The 22,606-nt window shown below is 43.7% G+C and overlaps 1 protein-coding gene across 7 annotated transcripts in view; it reads left to right on the top strand.

Annotated features, from left to right (window-relative positions):
• Nucleotides 1-22,606, top strand: part of PDE4C (phosphodiesterase 4C) — a 1,152,632-nt gene that overhangs the window by 1,086,032 nt on the left and 43,994 nt on the right. For 6 of the 7 annotated variants that reach the window (XM_044305707.1, XM_044305716.1, XM_044305726.1 and 3 more), the window contains 6 exons: nt 4,410-4,483; nt 4,807-4,856; nt 12,400-12,512; nt 18,001-18,094; nt 19,734-19,906; nt 20,028-20,126. In XM_044305707.1, the coding sequence (XP_044161642.1) occupies nt 4,410-4,483; nt 4,807-4,856; nt 12,400-12,512; nt 18,001-18,094; nt 19,734-19,906; nt 20,028-20,126 (603 nt within the window). Of the gene's footprint in view, nt 1-4,409; nt 4,484-4,806; nt 4,857-12,399; nt 12,513-17,123; nt 17,442-18,000; nt 18,095-19,733; nt 19,907-20,027; nt 20,127-22,606 lie in introns of those variants that run through there. The other variant, XM_044305753.1, reaches the window with a different exon arrangement.

The raw sequence follows: 22,606 nt of genomic DNA, 5'->3' as shown, positions 1-22,606 counted from the left end.
GATCAAACTGAAGATGATCGCTGAACACCGATTCCTTTGGTGCATAATATATTGTGAGACAGATGCTTTGATCCAAGATCTACTGAAGGCCCTTTGTTACATTTATCAGAAGAACTTCAGACGTCAAAATCTCCAAATTTACTCACAATCTGGCATCCATGATGGAATCCTACCGTGGCATCCATCCCCTGGAGGAGCTTGCGGATCTGCCGTGAGAGGTCCAAAGAGCCCCTTGGACCCTTCAGATGTCATAGGGTCACCCACCGCCGGAACTACCGCAGCAGATAACCGCCAACCCTCCAGGGCCTCCCTGGGAAGTTCTAGATCGGTGGCAAGTATTTATAGGGTTTTGCTGGTGCGCCACACCTGCTGTAGGCCATCCAGACTGAATGTTCCAGCCCATCTTCTTACTCCCCAGGAGCCATATAGGGCTTTGTTGGTACGCCATATGTCCTGTAGGCCATCCAAACAATATGGTCCAGCCCATATCCCTATTCCCAACCAGGAGGCTTATAGGGCTTTGCTGGTACGCCATACATCCTGTAGGCCATCCAGGCAATATGGTCCAGCCCATCTTCTCACTCCCCACTAGGATCATTATAGGGCTTTGTTGGAGTGCTATGCTTATTGTAGACCATTAAACTACAAATTGACAACCAGACATAGCCACAGAACTAGTTCAACCTGCATGCATGGTCACTAAGGTAGACCGCCACTGAGACATGGCAACACCTCAGGCACAGCTGGTCACATAGACACCCACTCGGAGCCAAGTACAGCCATGCAGACACAGCCGCAGAAGCCGCCAGCCATGCAGACACGGCAAGCACAAACACAGAAGCAATCAGGTCCATAGGTACATAAGGCCATCCAGGCATATACTAAAAGTCAGTCAGCCAGGAAAGGCAGCCACTCCGTCCAGGCACAGACTCAAAGGCAACCAGCCGGCCGGGCACAGACTCAAAGGCAGGCAGCCAGCCGGCCGGGCAGAGACGCTACAGGCGTTCAGCCGGCCGGGCAGAGACCCTACAGGCGTTCAGCCGGCCGGGCAGAGACCCTACAGGCGTTCAGCCGGCCGGGCAGAGACCCTACAGGCGTTCAGCCGGCCGGGCAGAGACCCTACAGGCGTTCAGCCGGCCGGGCAGAGACCCTACAGGTGTTCAGCCGGCCGGGCAGAGACGCTACAGGCGTTCAGCCGGCCGGGCAGAGACGCTAACCAACCAGGCCCTGAAGCCATGAGGCAGCCAACCAGATTCATACCAACCACATAACATAAATATTCACAGGTTCCTTGTTTCACAGCCCTGGAGGCTGCATGCTCCAGGTCCTCTGTCAGGAGAACAGGAAACCATACTGAGGGAGGAAGTGGGTGTTCCCTTTTTGATTGCTCTGAAGTTTCCTGTCCAATTGTGGGGGCGGATCCATCTCTCTCTATGGTGCTGTCATGGGTGAAGGGAAAATCTTGAATTTCCTGTTATGTTATGATGGTTTTCGTACATCTTAAAGGGGTTATTCCACTATTGACCCCTTCATGACCAAGCCCTGTAAATGAAAGGGAATCTGTCATCAGATAATTCACTGGTAAACCAGGCATAGTGGGGGAGATTTATCAAAACCGGTGTAAAGGAAAACTGTCTTAGTTGGTTGTAGTGATCAATCAGCTCTGAAAAATGAAAGATGGAATCTGATTGGTTGCTATAGCCAACTAAGCCAGTTTTCCTTTACACCAGTTTTGATAAATCTCCCCCAGGGCCTAGTAGGGTTAGCTTCATTCTGGAGAAAAAGTACTTTTTATCCATGTACAAATGAACATTTAACTGCACCAATGACGGACCTAAGCCACTCTGTGCACCCTTGTCATTAATGGTTCCTCTGCCAGACTCTACTTCTTGATTGATAGGGCCAGGTTTTTGCATAGTCACCTTGCCTGGGCCTGTCAACTAAGACACCCTACAAGACATTGTGCCTGATTTAACAGTGAGATTCCTGGTGACAGGTTCCCCTTAATGGGCTAGTAGACTGGTCTTTGTGCCTGCAGCGGGTTAAATTACATGCAGTGTTTGATGGCACTGTGCCCGTCTGCACAAAGGACCATCAGAAGGATCAGACTGTCAGAAAAAAAAAAAACTGAACACAGCACAGAGATTGAGGGCTATGCTTCCAAGTCAAAGACAAAGCGCTGCTTCTGCGCTTGGACTGATGCTATCCATGATGTTGGTAATGGAGTCACATCGAATGTACATGTGTACAAATCGATGTAATCTATGGGCTGTTATCACTAGATCCCAATTATCAGTAATTTTTGTGGACAGCAGGAAACATAGATAGTCTGTTCTCTGCTAAACTGTGGCCACATAATAAAAAATAAAATAAAGTAAAATCTTAAAAAAATGAAATAAAGTTTTCTGTTTCTGACCATACCCCCTCCCCACCCAAACAAAACTACAAAATGAATTGACATCTACTCCAGTTTAAAAAAATAAAGAAGCACCAATGGGGTCATTTATCAAACTAGTGTAAAGTAGAACTGGCTTAGATGCCCATAGTAACCATTTAGCTTCCACCTTTCATTTTCCAAAGGAGTCGTCAAGAATGAAAAGAGGAATCTGATTGGTTGCTATGGGCAACTAAGCCAGTTGTACTTTACACCAGTTTGATAAATGACCCCACAAGTGTTCTGCAAAAAAAAAAAAAAGCTGCAAAGATTTTGGGATCCAGTAAAAATATAAATAAATCATCTTTAGAATGCAGCATTCCAAAACATGAAAGGAAGGCCTAAAGCATCACCAGGAAAGGATGAAATACTAGTCCAGGGCTGGCCAACCTGCGGCTCTCCAGGTGTTGCAAAACTACAACTCCCAGCATGCCCAGTCTGCCTACAGCAGCTCCTTTAGGAATATGATTGGTTACATCAGTTTGATATATCTCCCTTATTCTCTTTCTAATCCTATATTGTGCCTGTGAATAAAGCAGTAATATGTAGATTAGCTTTCTGAGCAGATCTCAGTGTGGTGAAGCTATAGTACATAGAGTATATGATATGTGGATGCTAGGACACAGATCTGCCCTCAGCATGCTGATGTCTAGCCCTGTCAGTCAAGGGAAGGGGGAGTGTGCAGAGCACAAGGGGTGTTACAAAGTAGTGCTCCAAGGATTCAGCCCCACCTCCTGGTGGTCGAATTTCTCATTTGCATACAAATAAAACACAGATTTCTCTGCAGCTGTTTAGCATCCAGACAAAAGAAAGGTACAGTTATAATCAGGAGGATGAGCCCTACTAGTCAGTACGCCTGGTTTAATAGGGTTGATCCTAGTGACAGAGCCGCCTTAAAGAGCTTTTCCCATATTGTTGTCCTATCCTCAGGATAAGTCATCTGTATAAGATCAGCGGGGTTCTGACTCCTGACATCCCCGCCAATCAGCTGTTTGAAGAGAATGCAGCACCTCTGCTTGCCGTTGTAGTCACTGTGTCCCATTGAAGTGAATGGGACAGAGGAGTCGCTGCAATGTCAAATGCGAACAGGTAAGGCTACTTTCACACTTGCGCTTGATCGGATCCGTTCTGAACGGATCCGATCATATTAATGCAGACGGAGGCTCCGTTCAGTACGGATCCGTCTGCATTAATAACTTAGAAAAATTTCTAAGTGCGCAAGATGCCTGAGCCGATCCGTTCAGACTTTCAATGTAAAGTCAATGGGGGACGGATCCGCTTGAAGATTGAGCCATATGGTGACATCTTCAAGCGGATCCGTTCCCATTGACTTACATTGTAAGTCTGAACGGATCCGCTCGCCTCCACACGGCCAGGCGGACAGCTGAACGCTGCAAGCAGTCTGAGAGGATCCGCTCCATTCAGACTGCATCAGGGCTGGTCGGAGGCGTTCGGGTCCGCTCGTGAGCTCCTTCAAACGGAGCTCACGAGCGGACCGACGAACGCTAGTGTAAAAAGAAGCCTAAACAGTGAAGAGAATGCAGCACTCACAGGAGGGATATGTTCTCTTCAAGCAGCTGATCGCACAAGGTGCCAGAAGTTAGACGCCCGCCGATCTGATATTGATGACCTATCCTGAGGATGGGTCATGAATATAGGTAAACTGGAAAATCCCTTTAATGACTGGCTTCCACAATAGCAGGAAAAGAGGATACAAGCATTGGGTATGTGTGATCACCAGCATCGGGCACAACAGGTGACTATTCTCTGAGGGAAACAAAAGAACAATAACCATATATAACGGCAATATCTTGACATAGGGACATTTTATTAAATGATTCCAATTGAAAACTATATACAAATATATATATTTTGCCTTATTTAGGGCTCCTCAGAGTGAAGGCACCGCTTTCGGCTTACTCTTCTGTTAGTTAGTAGTTGTCTTGGTGATACTATATTCTTGGATCTGTTTTAGGTTCTGGCCAGCCTTCGAACGGTGCGGAGCAACTTTGCCATGCTAACTCACCTTCAGGACAGAGTGTCTAACAAGTGAGAGATTAATATTTGTTTTTCTTATTTCACATAACTGCTACCACATAGAGAAGATTTAGCTGAACAATACAGTCCACAGTATTTGGATATGACACTACAGGTACTTGTGGAAGTACTTGTGTAGTGATTAAACATTCTTGTAGACTGAATCCAGTTGCATTGAGTAGTAGTAATATACTAAGTTTTGGATAGGATATAAGGAACACGCATACCTTATAATATTTTACATGACCAGCACCTTTCACCTGTCATTTCAGATTTCCTTGTAGTTTTTATAAATGAGGCCTGTTTCACAGTTGTTTTTATCTGTTTTATTCCAGGAGATCATCTGGCAATAATCCACCAACAGTGTGTAAACCAAACCTATCTGGTAAGGAGTTAAAGGGGTTTTCCAGAATGATGGGCCTTTTTAACTAACTCATACGATGTGAAAAAAAAAAAAGTCATACTCACCTGCTTCCACTGCTCCATTACAGTACCCTGGCTCCATTCAGTGATCTTCCAGTCCCTGGACAGTTCACTTCTGGCTGGGGATGGACAGGGTCACCAGCGCAGCTGCAGCCAATGACTGCCACAGTGGTGACATGTGCCCAAGCAGCATGTCACTGCTGGGTCACAGTGATTTATACTTGGGAGTATCCATAATGACCACGGTGCCACTTTTATCCGCTGTATGTACACATACACAGAAGGTTATCAGTCAATGAGCTGTTCCAGTTAGGGTACCGTTGTTGAACACAAAACCCGCTGCGGCCATTAATTATCTGCAGCAAAAGCTACTAAGATTTGTACAATATTGGCCGTTTCCTTTATGCCACTAAATAACTTTGACATTTAAAGAACTTCTCCCACAAACTTAAAACTTTTTTTTTATTTGCTTATCTGGCAGACTTTTTTCCCTTTCGGTGGGTGGGCAGCAGCTCATCAAGCATCTACATCTTCCATGAAGCAACCCCTTCCACTCCTGCATAGAAAATAGTCCCTCATATATAGCTCCAGAGATACACATGTAATGCCCCTCCAATTTCCTTCTCTGCTGTTTACAGATCTAGCTATATATTTCTATGAATGTAAAAGTAGGGATGGAATCAATTAAAGGTGTCTGAGCCGCTTCACTATAAGATCACCACACGGACACTGAGAGCAGGGAAGCTAAGGAGCATGTAAGTCCTCCTCTGAATGCAGAAGATAGACAGCAGGGGGCGCTACCAGAGGAAAATGCAGTGTACCTGTATGCATGTTGCAATAACATTGTTTGAAATGCCCTGTTCATTGTATAGGGATACTTTTCATGGGATAACCTCTATAGTTCATAGCATAGTAAAAGTTGCTATCAGCCTATGCTTCTATTCCTATCTAAGGAGTATTACGTTGGCAGAAGCAGTGGACTAAACAAGTATTCACTGTGGAGAGTAAAATGATGATATTTCCAATCCCTTCACCAGCTCCTCCAGCTTCAGAACAAAGCACAGACGCATCAGTCTGTAAGTGCTGGTCAAAAGTCCCCTGTTTTACCGACTGGCAGGTGGCACGTGTTCTGGTCTAGGAACAGGAAACGGAAAAATGCAATGCAGGGTCTGTCATATGATAGAAACAAAGACCGCCTAGTGGACTCCACTGACTATAATGGAGTCAATTGGATCTCTGTCCAAAATGGCGTCGCAGGCTGTGCTATTTTGTCCTACTTTTTAACGGAATATGTAACGAGGGTCCCCTAATAGAGACTGATGCAGAAGTGCAATAATTCATCTCTTGTATGATGTATTGGATGACCCTCACAGCAGAAGGCAATCCAGAAGTCTGGATAACTGGCCGACTGTTAATATGGTTTTAGTGGTAATTTGTACTGATGATCAGTGACCAATCCGGTCGCTGATCAGATTTTTTCTTCCAGTTGGCACAGGATGTGCTAAATAATCATTTAGACTATATTGCCTGGTTCAGCCAAGAGAAGTGACCCCATTTTACACAGAGGAAACAATTGACGTCAGGCATTCCTTACAAAATACCAGACGACTTGTATCCAGGGGACTGTTTCACTCCCAAGAGGCCCCACGAACCTTTCACTTCCTGCAAAAATGGAAAAATGTAACTTATTTAACCTATCTATTTCCTGTAGATTAATGATTGGGGTGGATAATCTGTCCGCGGTCCTGGAAACTTACATTACAACAAATAATGCCATGTTTGGGGTTCATTTTAGTGGTACTATCTTTATGACACTTTTCTCAGTCTGAAATGCAGTATCATCTAAGTCCAGTTAGTACCAATAACCTTCATTCTTTCATGGAGTTGCTGTTGTAAGGACCCAACCTCTCAGGAGTCCACAGAATACTACAGAGCATCACCTTTATAGGCTTGGTGAACCTACACTAATGGATTGTTACACTGTATAGACAGTTCTCCACTATTGTGCCAGTATTAGAATCTGTCAGAAGGGTATTTTCAGCGAATGGATGCGACCCAACTTTTCCAGCCCATACGGTGAACAGACACAAAAGCCACAGTCTGAAAAGAGCCTTATGGTTAAACTGCCAAAATGTTAAATCTCTGCAAAATATATTCCGTTAACCCTAAGGATACCGGGTTTTTTTTGTTAGTTTTTTTAATTCTCATTTTTCTTCCCCATCTTACTTGAGCCATAACTTTCACATAACTGTATGAGGGCTTATTTTTTGCTGGACAAGTTGTACATTCTAATGCCACCATTAATTATGGCATACAATGTAGTGGGAAGCAGTAAAAAAAAGTTCCAAATGGGGTGGAATTGGAAAATAAATTCCTCCACCGTTTTACGGATTTTGTTCACACGGCGTTCCATTTGCAGCAAAACTGACCCATGCCCTTCATTCTCTGGGTCAGTACGATTACAACGATACCCCATATGTATAGGTTTTTAATGTCTAAATAGTGTAAAAATAAATGTAAACTTTGGAAAAATAAAAACACATCACTATATTCTGACCCCCCATAACTTTTTTCTAGATATATACTAAGATCAAGTTATACTGAGCTGGGACGATCTGTAGTTTTTATTGATACCATTTTGAAGTGTATGTGACTTTTTGATCATATTTTATTACCGTTTTTTGGGTAAGAGAAGCAATGAATAAAATGGCAAATTGGACATTTTGACCCTTTTTCTGTTACGCCATTCGCCGTATTGGAAAAATATTTTTATATTTTAATAGTACGGGCATTTTTGGTCGCAGTGATACCTATGATGTTTATATTTTGTGTTATTTAGGTATTCATATTTTTATTATACGGAAACGTGGGTGATTTAAAACTTTTTTAAATATATTTTGTAAGTGTTTTTTTAATTTTTTGTGATGATTTTGAAGCTCATATATGAGCCTACAAAATCTATTTTTGAATTTTGACCAATCGTGTATTTTTAAACTGCATTTATTATTAAGAATTGCTAATTTCTTATGTTGGCCTGCCATCTGGTGGCCAAAATAAGAATTGCACTTTAAATGTTTTCAGCCTCTTCATCGAGGCTGAGTCCATTCAAATCAATTACTGGCATCCCCATTGGCCGCTGGTAACGCTCCAAGAAGCTCGAGCTTTTGGCTTTTTCTGCATTTAGATGCTGTGATCTCACTTGATTACGACATCTAAAGCCTTTAATTACCGCTATCAGAATTATTGCTGGTCACAGGTCTCTGCTGTTTGAAACAGGAAAAACCTGCCGACCATGACGCCCGTGCGAGCGGGTGCCATGTTTGCCTATCGCTCTAGCGTCGTGCATATACAGTGCTGGTAGCGAAAGGGTTAAACATAATAGTCTTTTACATGGACTGCTGATTGGGTCAATTATCAGGGATGACCATTTGATGAAACACTTGTTCCCAATAACTGCCATGTGTACATGTGTCTGTGATCACCCGATGAACAAGCAATCGCTCATTTATCTGGTGATCATGTCTTTTAGGCGGCACCAAAAAGCATTGTTTCAGTGCAAACAGCAGTCTGCTGCTTAGAAACTATTAATGTGTAGGGGAACAAGTGATTGCAGTATTGTTCAATCGTCCTCATAAAGAGGAAATGATTGCAGCATGTAACTGCTGCTCTCACCTCCACATACAGTATGACCAGCCTATTATCTGGAAAACCTGTTTGTTTGTTTCCTGATAAATGCCCGTAACATCGGTCAACATAAAAAGACCATTATCTGAAATTTGAATAGGGTTTCTTTGAAGTTCCAGCAGCATATTACAGATCACTCGCAAGCCAGTGAATAGGTCCAGGTCATAATTTGATGTAGTTCTTTTCTAAACAGAATTAGGGCTTAATCCCCAAAAATATCAGACATCATAAAGTACACAAGACTCTAACAAATTTAGAATTAGCCCTGTACATTGACATGGTGTCACAAAGCGCGGCCAGCACTGTAACACGTGCTGCCCCTGCTATCACACGCCCCCTAGTGGCCTGAACGCTCAATGCCTTCCAATATGTTTCAGACCGCAGATCGTCCACTGTGGGGATGCGATCGGTGAACTGAAACCGCTGGAATTTGGGCAGCAGACCGGCTAGGAGGAAGCGTGCGGACTACAGAAAACATACACTACGCAATATGTAGGTAGGCTGCCACCATCCCTTGTAACAAGGCAAGGGAAACCCTTGACTAAACACGACAACTATCCGGGTAGCGACTCTTCAGAAACGGCTAGGATTCGTTCTGCGGTGCTCAGAGCAGGTATGAGGCTGAAGAAAATGACTTTAACGTCATTTATTATACATACAATACAAATGATTAACATATACAGAAATTATTAAAAATAACAATGATAGGGAAGGATAGTCCAGTGTAAAATAAAAAGGGAAAAAAGATGAAAGGGAATACTTAGTTTCAGAAGAATGTCCTTTGTGGAAAGTCCAAGAAAGTCTGTTTGTTCCAGAATAAAAAGTCCGGTAAATATGGCTGCCAGCCCACCTTGGTCCTCGTGGCTGGCTTCTTCAGATGATATTGCACAAGGGAGGACTCCCATTAGATTTCACTCATGGCCTTATGAAGGGTCCAGCTGTTAGGGCGGGATCTCAGGCTCAGCCCTGGGCTGGTGCTGTTATTCGGAGGGAAGTTCAAATCCCAAAAATTTGACATTTTCATATCGCAGCACACGTCCGTCGCACACAACTAATAATGACAGATTTACAATCCTCTGAAAATATCGATCTCATTGACACTATACATGAGAACTATATCATATTCGGTTACTGAGATGTTTAATAACCTGGATGTGGCTTATCCCAGCGGTATATGTTTCATATCATAATACTCAGCGGATCCTGACCAACAAAATGATATACTTTACATATCTATCCTATGGATGATATTCGTACAAAGGGGTAAAAATCATATGACCTATTTTTTTATTAATTTATTTTTATTTCGTTATCTGCTGGGCATCAGGAATTGAATCTGTAATTCCTAGATGCGACAATCAAAAAATCGATTGACTGCGTTTTATTTCCGGATATCTTGCTGTTTCTCGCGGTTCATCCGTGACACATGGCTCCAGAGATCTCCCCATTCATTGCTCTGCTAGATTTATATCAAGGTGAAGGGGAGTGTCTTTTCTGCTGCAGCTCAGGGGGTGTGTCCATGCTCTTCCTATCACAGCTCAGGGGGTGTGTCCATGCTCTCCCTATCACAGCTCAGGAGGAGTGTCTTTTCTGCTGCAGCTAAGGGTGTGTGTCCATGCTCTCCCCATCACAGCTCAGGAGGAGAATCTTTTGTGCTGTAGCTCAGGGTGTGTGTCCATGCTCTTCCTATCACAGCTCAGGAGGAGTCTTTTGTGCTGTAGCTCAGGGGGTGTGTCCATGATCTTCCTATCACAGCTCAGGAGGAGTGTCTTTTCTGCTGCAGCTCAGGGGGTGTGACCATGCTCTCCCCATCACAGCTCAGGAGGAGTGTCTTTTCTGCTGCAGCTAAGTGGGTGTGTCCATGCTCTCCCCATCACAGCTCAGGAGGAGTGTCTTTTGTGCTGTAGCTCAGGGGGCGTGTCCATGCTCTCCCTATCACAGCTCAGGAGGAGTGTCTTTTCTGCTGCAGCTCAGGGGGTGTGTCCATGCTCTTCCTATCACAGCTCAGGAGTGTATTTTCTGCCGCAGCTCAGGGGGCGTGTCCATGCTCTCCCTATCACAGCTCAGGAGGAGTGTCTTTTCTGCTGCAGCTAAGGGGGCGTGTCCATTCTCTCCCTATCACAGCTCAGGAGGCAGGTGAAGGATGGAACTGAGCATGTGCGGCCTTCTCAGTGAGCCGGACAAAGAAATAAGAAAAGGGACAAACAGCAGGTGGTGCTATACCGATACAATGTACTGAATAACTCAGTGGCTATACAACATTACAAAAGTATTCAGATCCAGATGCTGGTTTGAAAACTGTATATTTTTTCTAGATTACACATATATATAGAGCACAAATTCCTAGATTTCTTAAAATTATTAAAGAGGTTTTCTGGGCTGTGCCAGAATGCCATGTGGCAGCCACTTCTGGGGTCACGTGTCGTACATTGGGCACATAATCCTATCCTGAGGGTTAGAACCTGCAGCACATGTGGCTAGAGATTCAGACTCTAACCCCAGGCTAGTGTATAATAGTGTTTTCTATTTATTAAATACATAGATTTACTTGCAGGAATTTAGAAAATTTCAGAAATTGTATTCCAGTAAATATGGTTTAAGTTAAGTTAAGTGGCCTGATTACTTATATGACGTTAAGAAAAGCCGGATGTTAGCATTTTATTACAGTAAATGTCTTATTAAATTGATGTATTGGCCATTTATGAAGTAGCTGTAGTCGGAGTGTGATAAAATGCAGGAGTTGGAGTCAGAACTTTGACTTATTGACTCCACAGCCCTGCTTAGAAGCAGCATCAAATCTGGAGCTGAACTTCTGATATAGAAAATGGCCTACAGGACAACTGCATTCCTCATGATGCTCTTTTGCTGGCAGAACATGATGGAAATTGTTATTTTGTTAGAAATATAGGCAGTGCAGGGGTTAAAGTGGACTGCAGTGAGTTTGCAGGTTGGTTGTCATGGTGATTTGGGCCTGGTCTCTCTTGTCATCCTCTGCCTTCTCCTCCCATCTATTCGCTCACTCATTATCTGTACATTGGAAACTGCTTCCACCAAAATCAGGAGCGGACAGTGGACAACATGACACAAAGGAAAACCCATCCTATGCATTTGTAGTGGCTTTCCTTTCCAGCAGGATTTAGCATCTGCTGCAGTCACACATGGTCCTTCAGCATATGCAGATCCACGTTGTATAAAACACTGGTGATCTTCCATCTGCATCACTATGGAAACACTACAATGGCTGCTCCCTCCACCAAATACTTACACCTAGTGCATTCTCACACCAGTCCTTCCATCCAGGCATTGTCCCTGGAGAATTTTCATTATTTTTTTTTTATTTTTTTTTATGATGCTTTTCACGCTTTTTTCAGTCTGCACAGAATAGAATGATTTACACGTGGATCGATCCTGCTCTACAGACCTCTGACCGTCAGCCTGACCAGCTCTATATGGATACAGCACATAAACTGAGACTGTACAATTTTCTCTCGGGATGTGAGGGTTATGTAGAAGAGATTGGCATGTGCTGGGAACTGGTTGAACTTCCTATGGTGTTTAAATGGGGTAAACATTATATGCCGGTGTTGCCAGAAGTTAAAACCTTCCTCGGGATTAAAAGCTGAGCAACAATAAGATCGGCATTTTTGACTATTGGTAAACTGCAGCATTTTGATAAGCGAGCCGTGTGCCCTTCAACATATATCACTGGTCCACTTACATCTGGTGTCCGCATTAAGTGCTGGAAACTTGGACATGGTTTTAAAAAGAAACAAAGTCTCCATAACACTCAGTCTAAATGCATACTCTTCTTCCATCCATAGAGGATGCCGTTCAGAAACTGGCCATCGAAACTCTGGAAGAGTTGGATTGGTGTCTGGACCAACTGGAGACGCTGCAGACCAGACACTCAGTCAGTGAGATGGCCTCAAACAAGGTAAGACTAAGAGTAAAGTTGCTGACTTATGTATGTACTCAAGGAGAGGAAGCATGTGAGCCCGTCATCTGAGAGCAAAGACAGACAGCACTTCGCTGAGTACTTCTGACCTGTCCTTTAGCAATCCACTGATCAAGACTTTTGGACATGTTACTATGAAATGTCAAAAGTTTTTGAAATAAGTTACACTTTAAGTAACTTGGTAAACACATTGTATTACTTATTTTGTCCTAAATGAACCCCTAAGCGATTTTCCATTTTTTACTTCCAGCCTTCCTAAAGCCATAACTTTTTTTATTTTTCTATTCACATAGCCTTATGAGGGTTTGTATTTTGTGGGACCAGTTGTGCTTTATAATGGCACCATTTACGGTTGCATAAAATGTAGTGGGAGGCAGGAAAAAATTTCCACCAGTTATATGGGCTTTATTTTTACATTGTTTCCTATGCAGTAAAACTGACCTGTTAATTTCATTCTCCGGGTCAGTACGATTACAACAATACAATAAATTAATTTATATATATATATATATATATATATATATATATACACATACTTTTTTGCATTTTAATACTTAAAAAAAAATAAACTTGGAAAATAATATTTTTTTCTTTCCATTGCCATATTCTGACCCTTATAACTTTTTTTTTTTTACTTTTATGTGTATGGAGCTGTGTGAGGTTCATTGATACCATTTAGGGGTGTGTATGACTTTTTGATCACTTTTTATTTAATTTTCTGTGGGAGGTGAAGCAACCAAAAAAATCGCAAATCACCATTTTTACTTTTTCGCTGTATGAGATAAATATCTTTGGATTTTAATAGCATGGGTGTTTTTGCAAGCGACAATGTCCATCATGTTTTTTTTTTAAAGTTACTGATCAATGGGGGTGCCAGAAGTCAGACTCCTGCCGATCTCATATTGATGACCAATCCTGAGCATAGTCCATCAATATGAAAATCCTGGAAAGCCCCTTTATGCCTCATGCACACGAATGTGTGCTGGACAGACCCGTGCTGCAGACCGCAAATTGCGATCTGCAATGCACAGGCACTGAGCGTAGGGCCGCCGCATGCGAACGCGGACCCATTCCACACTGCAAAAAAAGTAGTTCATGCACTCATTTTTTGCGAGGTGGAGGCCCGGACATAAACCCCACAGAAGCACTCTGTCGTGCTTTCGTGCCTCCGTTCCTCATTGACCTTCCAGATACCCATTCAAGTGGATGGCTCCGCATCTGTGATACAGGGTGCACACAGCCGCTGTTTTCAGGCCGCAATATGAAAATCCTGGAAAGCCCTTTTAGGCCTCTTACACATGAATGCACGAGGCTCATTTGTGGCAGTCTGTGTGCCTGGAGTAAGACCTACGCCAGCCTGGCTGGCCCCCTGCCATTCCCTTGAGACGCTTTAGTGTCGAATGTGGCGTAAAAATGCCTGTGTGACAAATATTGTCACACAGAAGTATAAAAAGTCACAAAAAGGGTCATGCCACAATATTACCTGTTTGTAATTAACCCCCAAGGTCTGCTCTTTTCAGCTGATCATAAAGCACTGTCATAGGGAAACCCGGGGGGGGGGGGGGGGGGGGGGGGTCCTTAAAGGGTTTCTCTGGGAATTAAGAAAATGAAAATACATAAATATTACTTTGTTATAAATATATTCTCAAATACCTTTCATTATTTATAAGATCTGCAGCATTTTACACCACCAGCTTGGACCAACACCAATCTCTGCAATAAAATCTCCATAGTGCGCCTAAATCCCTTTGGTGCTGCTATATCATTAAAAATCTGATATTCAGGGCTCATGCACGCGACCGTCTGTATTTTGCGGTCCGCAAAACACAGATGACGTCCGTGTGCATTCCAACAGAAACAGCTAGCCCCTAATAGAACAGTCCTATCCTTGTCTGTAATGTGGACCATCATAGGACATGTTCTATTTTTTTGCGGAACGGACATAGACACTGAGTAACTTCCATTTTTTTGGGCGGACCCATTGAAATGAATGGTTCCGCACACGGTCCGCAAAAAAACCATAACGGACACGGGGAGAAAATACGTTCGTGTGCATGAGCCCTCATTCTATGATTTGAATTGGCCTTTGTTTAACCCCTTTAGGACCCTGAGACTTTCCTTTTTTGCGTTTTCGTTTTTCACTCCCCGCCTTCCCATAGTCCACATAGCCTTATGAGGGCTTATTTTTTCAGGACAAGTTGTACTTTCTAATGGCACAATTTACAACTGCATACCATGTAGTAGGAAACGGAAAAAAACGCTATTCTGATAAGTATTTTTTTGTTTGTTTGTTTTTTACACTATACGGTAAAATTTACCTGTTATCTTCATTCTCCAGGTCAGTACGGTTACAACGATACCAAACTTGTATAATTTTTCTTGCGTTTTAATGTGTGCAACGTTTTGTTCACTTTTTATAAAAAACAACTATTGGGTAGTTGAAGTGACAAAAAAATGGCAGATTGTCTGGTTTTCTTTTTTCCCTCCGTTAAACCATTAATATTGTTATATTTTAATTGTATGGGCATTTTCGCACACCATGATGCCCATGATGTTTATTTTTTTTTTATTGGTTAAGTATTTTTATTTTAAGGAAGGGGAGAATGGGGGGTGATTTGAACTTATGTTGTTTTTTATATTTGTAAAAACTTTTTTTTAATCATTAGATTGCCAATTGTGTTTATTGATGACTATATAACCTTCATTGAACACTTCAATGCTGCCACGTAGTGGCCTGTATTGGTATATTCCTGAAATTGACTCCGAAGCCTGCTTGAGGCTTCGGGCTATTTCAGTGATGTAACAGGTTCCTCGGTCTCAGTCGGGAACACTGTTACCAGAGCGGAAGTGTGCGACTTCCGGTTCTGGACTGCAAAAATGCTGTGGCCACATTTGACATATTGACTGGTAAGGTTTATCATGAAGATGATTCACTTCTTTTTTTTTCTATAGGAAAAAATGCTGCTGTGATATATTTATATAAAGTACCTATTTTGAGCACCATGGGCCTGGCCATAGGACTTTGAGAACTGCTAGCGTCACACCCCTGTGCACTCTTTGATTGACAGGGCAAGACATCTCACCTATCCTGTGTTCTCACGCATGACTGCTTTCACAGTATCAGATCCACTCCACAAGCACCAAGTTAGTGAGCAGACTTGGCACAAGAACACAGGGCTAGGCTAGAGCTCTATCCCCGTCAATCAAGGGGGAGGGGGGGTTCACAGGGGTGTAAGCGCTAGCGGTGCTCCAATCGCTAAGGCCAGACCCTTGTTGTTCAAAATAGGTAATTTGCATAAGTATAAAAAGTAATGTATTTGAGCAGTTCGCCCTAAAGAAAAAGGAAATCGTTTTACTCAGGATGATCAACCCTACCAGGCTATATCCCCAGCTTAAAAGGGTTGATTGTGCCGACAGGCTCTTTTAAAGAGTTGTCTCATGAAAACGACCCCTTTTAAAAAAGCCAGCATATGGACAGGGTTCTTCTGATGGGACACCCCTTAAACTATACTTTGGACAGGAATGTTGCAGTGCAACACTGCACCTACAGATTGTCAATGGGGTCATGGCGCAACACTGCTGGATTTCTGATCACAGGTCACAAGTGATTTTTGCCATCATAGACCACAATTCAAGCTGTGTACTTAGCTGCATTTTTACAGCCAAATGACAGCTCTAAAATAGTTGTGACATATGTCTGCATCCTATTTCCTGTAACATGGCCCAATTGAGGACTCTTGTGCTGCACGTGAATTGTCACTTCCTGCCTTCAGTGACCTGAGGACAGGTCATCAATGTTAACCCACTGCACAAAACCCCTTTAAGGCCCATTTTCACATACCAATGATAGGACAATTACGAGGAAGGCACATTCTCAGGAACTGCCCTGTAAATGCTCCTTCACTGGGTAACATAGAAATTCTAGACTGCTGCCCAACCACTGGTATTCTCAGCAGCGATCCCTCCGCCCATACAGTAGAGGAGATCACATGTAAATGCATCCCCCTGGAGACCAGTCCCTTATGGGGAGTGAAGGGCTCCTTCCTGATAACTGCCTGCAGTTACCTCTAGTCTATGGCAGGGATCAGCAACCTTTGGCACTCCAGCTGCTGTGAAACTACAACTCCCAGTACGCAAACATGCTCAGAGGTTCTTTTAACTCCTACAGAAGTGAATGAAGCATTCTGGGAATTGTAGTTTCTGAACAGCTGGAGATTGCGGATCTGTGGTCTATGTGTATGACCAGTATTACAATTCTCCCTCAGATTTCCATTAAAACCCGGGCGTCGCTTACGTTTTCAAACATTAATGGCCGCAGTGTGTGAACACTGCATCACAAATACACTTAGAGCCCCGCCAGTTCCACTGTGCACACAGAGATCCGTACAATGTGCGTTAGGACACGTGACACCATACGCTAGTAGAGGACAACAGCTTTCTCGCGAGCGTTCCCACGTCACGTGGCACGTACTGGAGGACGCCTACTTCCCGACGTCACCAAGTGTATTTCGATTTGACGCATCGCCTGCAGTAGTCCCGCCCCATTCCCGGGCTCTTATGTCCTTTCACTGCAGCAGCTTTGGCCACGCCTTCACCTTTGAGCGGGCTTTGTGATTGGCTGCTCTCTCCTCCTGCCATTGGTCGCACCTCCTTAGTGTGTCTGGACTCCTCCTCGCTGATTGGCTAGTTTCTTGTGCTCGGATTGGCTCTCTTTCGTTGTGCACTGTGTTGTTGTTGGGGAAGCGGTGCAGGGATTCCCGAACCCCAGCATGTCCCCCGGGCTTCCCCGGGCACCTCCTTGGACTCCCAGGGGGGTGTCTAGTGGCTGCGGGCGCAGTGCATGGGGGATTCCCTAGCACTCGTGTGGGTGCTGGGTGGAGGAGAATGGGCTGCTCTCTGTGGGCTAAGGTGAGCTGTGTGTGAGGGGAAGGGGAGGGGGTGTGGGAATGATGGGTGAACTCATTGGTGTAGCATGCTGGCATGGATTTGTATGGCAGACTGTCCTGCCTCTCATGTGCGCCTTCATTTCTGCATTCTACATGGGGTGGCAGGTCCTGCTGCTCCTCATTGTCACCAAGTTTTATTCTATTGAGGTAAAGGCCAAATGTCTTAGTCTAAGAAATGCCTTGCCTGCCACCTGCCATGGTCCGCCACCTGCCTGTGTGCCAGCGGGCCAGTAGATTCCTTCAGGACATATCTACAAGGTATAAGTGTCCCACCGCAGTTCTCATCATTGTGGCATACACCATCTGCATCCCACAGCCACATCTCCACCTACTACTAGACTTCTGTACTTCTCCATTCCTGCTTTTAGCTGAAATGCATAAGGCCTAGGAGCAGATAACCCCCATCATGTAACAGAAGATGGTGTGTGCCTGGGAGAGTGGCCTGAAAGACCGCCAATGCTCCTCCAAGGCCTCTTACTGTGAATATACTAGACTGACTTCTTCTTTCTGTCTTCCTTTAGTTTAAGAGGATGTTGAATAGAGAACTTACACATTTGTCTGAAACAAGTCGCTCTGGAAACCAAGTGTCTGAATATATATCCAATACGTTCTTAGGTAAGCTGCTGGATCGACATGTGCGTTTTCTGTTGTGTGGGATTATTCGGCTGGATGGCAGGTATATACCGCTGTTCTTTCACCCAGCGAGCCGAACGGTGGTGACTCAGAGACCACAACCACTTCTAGTAGTCGCTGGTGACCACTGGCACCATGAAAGTATGCCGTGTTGTTGGTTGGATTGGATAATTTCTAATTTGTGGCAATCTGCTTCCTGGGGTAGTGGCATCACGATAGATGGTCTATCCTGGTCCATGATGTGTATTAAAGTCTATGTCAGCAGATTTGTACCAAGGAAACTGGCTGACCTGTTACATGTGCGCTTGGCAGCTGATGGCTTCTGTGTTGGTCCCATGTTCTTATATGCCCATATTGCTGAGAAAAATTATGTTTTCATATATATGCAAATGAGCCTCTAGGAGCATATCAGGAGCCTCTGATTTACAGGGTCAGGCAGTAAAAACATCATGCCTGGTCCTGTCAGTCAAAGTGCAGACAGCACAGTAGTTTCAGAGAGAGCTGAGTCTTTGGGTGTAATGGCAGCTCCCCTGTTGCTCCTAGAGGCTCATTTGCGTACATTTAAAACATCATCTTTCTCAGTATGCAGGCACATATGAACATGGGTCCGACACAGATCCCTTCAGCTGCCAAGCGCACATGTAGCAGGTCAGCCAGTTTCATAGGTACCAATCAGCTGACAGATGGCCTCTAAAGACCCCCTCTGCCACATAGACAAATATTTCATAAATGCCATGCAAGTCCCATAGAGTCTGTATGGAGCTGCACTATGCATGCTTGACTGCCACCCTATTATCAAACTACCCCTAGATGCAAGCTATCGGTGGGGTCCCAGCGCTCGGATCCCCATAAAACAACCACTTAACTGTCCAGTGGATCAGTGGTAATGTTTCTGATTGGACAGACACTTTGAATGAGTATTTCAACCTGGCTTGCTGCCCTATATGAGGACAGTATATGACAGGAGATGACGCAGAGCTCTGGGATATACAATGTTCTGTGTTCTGGTCCTGTAGAAGAGAAGTGCTGTCAGAGCCTATAACCTGCAAGCAGAGATGGACAGTTCTTCCATTCTGAGCAGCATTTAGAAAGGAAATGTGCCACCAAAATGTTATTCGACAGTTACAACCAGACACATATCCTTTGTTCTAATCTGTATTTATTTTCTGATTGCAGATTTATTTATTCTATTTCCTGAATATAATTATGGGGGCGGCCATCTTGCCTGAGCTGCTCTTTACAACATTTAGAAAGCATTACAAAAATAGTTTTACAACCAGATGGGTGGTACCAATTGGGCGTGTGTCCCTGCACAGTTGGACACTGGCAGCACTGATTGGATAGTGTTAAACTGTGTAGGGACACCCCCCCCCCCCAACTGGTGACACCCATCTGGACCGTCATTGCAAACTGCTGGTAATTCATTCACAACTTCTAGTAATAATAAGGAAATGGTCACATCATAAAGTTATAAGAATGGATGCCCCAGAATTGTTATTATACAGGGATGCAAGTAGGAGAGGTGACAGGTCTTTGTTAAGGCAGAGCAGCTAAGAACATGTAGATCTGTAACATGGAGGTGGAAGAGCATAAAACGGTGTGTTTTTCCTGGTTTTATCAGACAAGCAGCATGAAGTTGAAATCCCCTCACCAACTACCAAGGAGAAGGACAAGAAGAAGATACCCATGTCCCAAATTATTGGTGTAAAGAAACTGACACACAGCTCAAGCTTCACTACCTGCAGTATTCCACGCTTTGGGGTGAAGACCGAACAAGAAGCACTTCTAGCAAAGGTAATAGTCCATTACTAACCGTATCCTATAATGTCCAGCACAGTAATGGACAATGCATGGTACGTTTTACCAGATCTTTTATCATTTTTTCCTCACATTTGCATTGTCTATTGAACTACAGGAAGTAGAAGACACCAACAAGTGGGGGCTGGATATATTTAAGATAGCTGAATATTCTGGAAATCGACCCTTAACAGTCATCATGTACTCCATCTTTCAGGTAAGACAGCCGACATAGAGGTTCACTTGAATCAGTTTTTAGAAAACTCTTGCACATGTAAGCCGCTTTACAATTCCTCTTACTGGGGTTTTCTTGGATTTTAATATTATCAATGTCAGATCGTCGGGGTCCGACATCAGCACCCGACCAGTCAGCTGTTTGGAGAGGAGGCACACTCCGTGCAAGCACAGCCTTTCCTTCATTGCTTACCTTCTAGCTGTTGACATCACAGCAGTGAGCAGGTATAATTCACGGCTCACGGGATGGCTCTGTAGTATACACTCGTATAGAAAGGAGCCATCACATTGAAATGAATTATGGCTTGTAATTCCACCTGCTCATCCCTGCGATGTAGACAATGAAGGGAAGGCTGCGCTCGCTGTTCTTCAGCTCTGGGCCAGATTTATCATTAGCTCAGGTCAGAATAATGGAGTGAAAAAGTCCCCCAAAAAGTCCCAAACGCTAAAACTGCGCACAAATTTGCGACTCTTTTCTGCTCTGCACTATGCTCGCCAGTTTTCTGAAAGTGGGCGTGTTTTCTTATGTAAATGAATCTCTAGACAGATTTACTATTGGGACTATTTAAAAAGTCACAATTTCACTCCAGTGAGGACCATGCTTATCTTATGAGACTTTTTAATAGAACATGCGACTTTTTCATAAAAACATGCAACTTTTTCGTAAAGATGTGCAACTTTTGTAAAGCTGCTTACTGACGGATAAACTGCTACCGTCAAACCATTTATTACAGTCTTAGTGGGCCGATCATAAATCTGACTTGGCTAAAACTGACTTTATCCATATGTGAAAGTGGAGTGAGCTGTCTGGCCCTCTGACTCTCCAAATAACACAGCATCTTATGTGTGGGCAGGAGGTCAGTTTCTCTATGTACTCCCATGGAATACTCCATGTCAGTCTCATAGAAATGATTAGAGAAATAACGGACTTCATGTCCTGTGTCAGTTGTAGATCAGTGTTGGTCACATGACACAGCTGAGGATCAGAAGGGAGGTTATAACTCAGAAATAAATGCCTGGTAAGATTATCTTCATTACAGTTTACATTATGTGCCTTTCTAATGGGCTAGAGAATACAATTTATGTGGGAGTGCTTCTTTAAACTATTATGGCATACCGGGGCCCCGTTTGCCAGCTGCAGTGTACGGAGAGGTAGCTATGCATGTGTAGCTCTCTCCATTCACTTCCATGGGAGTTCTGAGATCAGCCACGCACAGTTGCTCGGCTGCCTTCATAAGGATGTGATCACAGACAGACAAACATTTTGCTTGTTAGATGATTTGCACATTTAGACGGGGTGTTTATCGGAATTAAGCGTTCATACGAATGCCCAATCCTCGGCCTATGTAAAAGGGCCTTTACAAAATGTGTGTGTAGCGACTTCTGAGTCCTCTGGGCATGGGTTTCTCTGTGACACTATAAAGAACACACCTTTAACCATTTAGTCACCAAGAGATTTTTCTGCTCGCAGCTAATCCTGTGTGAAGAATACATGCAGATATATATGTAAAAATTCCACGGCACTCCCATAGGTTGTGGTTAAAAAATGCGTTCTTTAATCACCAATGCAATGTTTCAGTCCGCTCACTGGGACTTTTTTTACTGCTTGAAAAAAGTACCAAAGAAAGGAGTGAAACGTTGTGTTGGTGATTAAATAAAGCATTTTTTAACCACAACCTATGGGAGTGCCGTGGAATTTTTACCATATGTCTATTTTGGATCAAGGATTGTCTCCATAGCCGCTGGCACACCACTTACTTTTGCTCTGTGGTGCCGCTTTCATTTAGTTGTTGTGTGTGATAGATAGATAGATATCTATAATCAGGAGAGGAACATGGTTTAGAGGTTTCCTCTGTACTGAGACTATTAATTGATTTTGAAAGCTCTATTTCACCTTTGCTGAACCTTCTCTTGCATAGCAGGAAACTCACTAGAATCAGCAGCTCTCTTATTTAAAGGGAACCTGAGCAGATTAATGTATAGTTTTGTGGGAAAAGATTCAGTAATGCTTGTAATTTATAATCAGATGTTTTCTAAGAGCTGTCAGTACAGGGTGGAAGTGTTATCAGTGACTGACAGCTATCTCTCTATGCACACTTAGGGCTCTTTCACACGAGCGGGTAATCCGCTGCGTAAAAGAGAGCCAAGCCCGGCTCCGGACAGCAGAGACACGGAGCAGTAACATGACTGATAAAGCTCCGTGCCTCTTGGACCTTTTTACTACAAAATCACAGTGACAACTTTATCTCACTGTGATTTTGTAGTAAAGAGATCACAGAGAGGCAAAGAGCATTATCAGTCATGTTACTGCTCCGTGTCTCTGCTGTCCGGAGCCGGGCTTGGCTGTCTTTCAGGCAGCGGATTCTACACATGGCATACGCTCGTGTGAAAGAGCTGCTAAGGCAGTAATACATTTAGCAATGCAGCTGACAATTGTTGGGAGGGAAGCTCTCTTTCCCACCA

Source organism: Bufo gargarizans, chromosome 1 (genome assembly GCF_014858855.1).
Source record: "Bufo gargarizans isolate SCDJY-AF-19 chromosome 1, ASM1485885v1, whole genome shotgun sequence".
In the NCBI taxonomy this organism is placed as follows: Eukaryota; Metazoa; Chordata; class Amphibia; order Anura; family Bufonidae; genus Bufo; species Bufo gargarizans.
The sequence above is the reverse complement of the archived record's forward strand: the minus strand, read 5'-3'. Positions and strand labels throughout refer to the sequence as shown.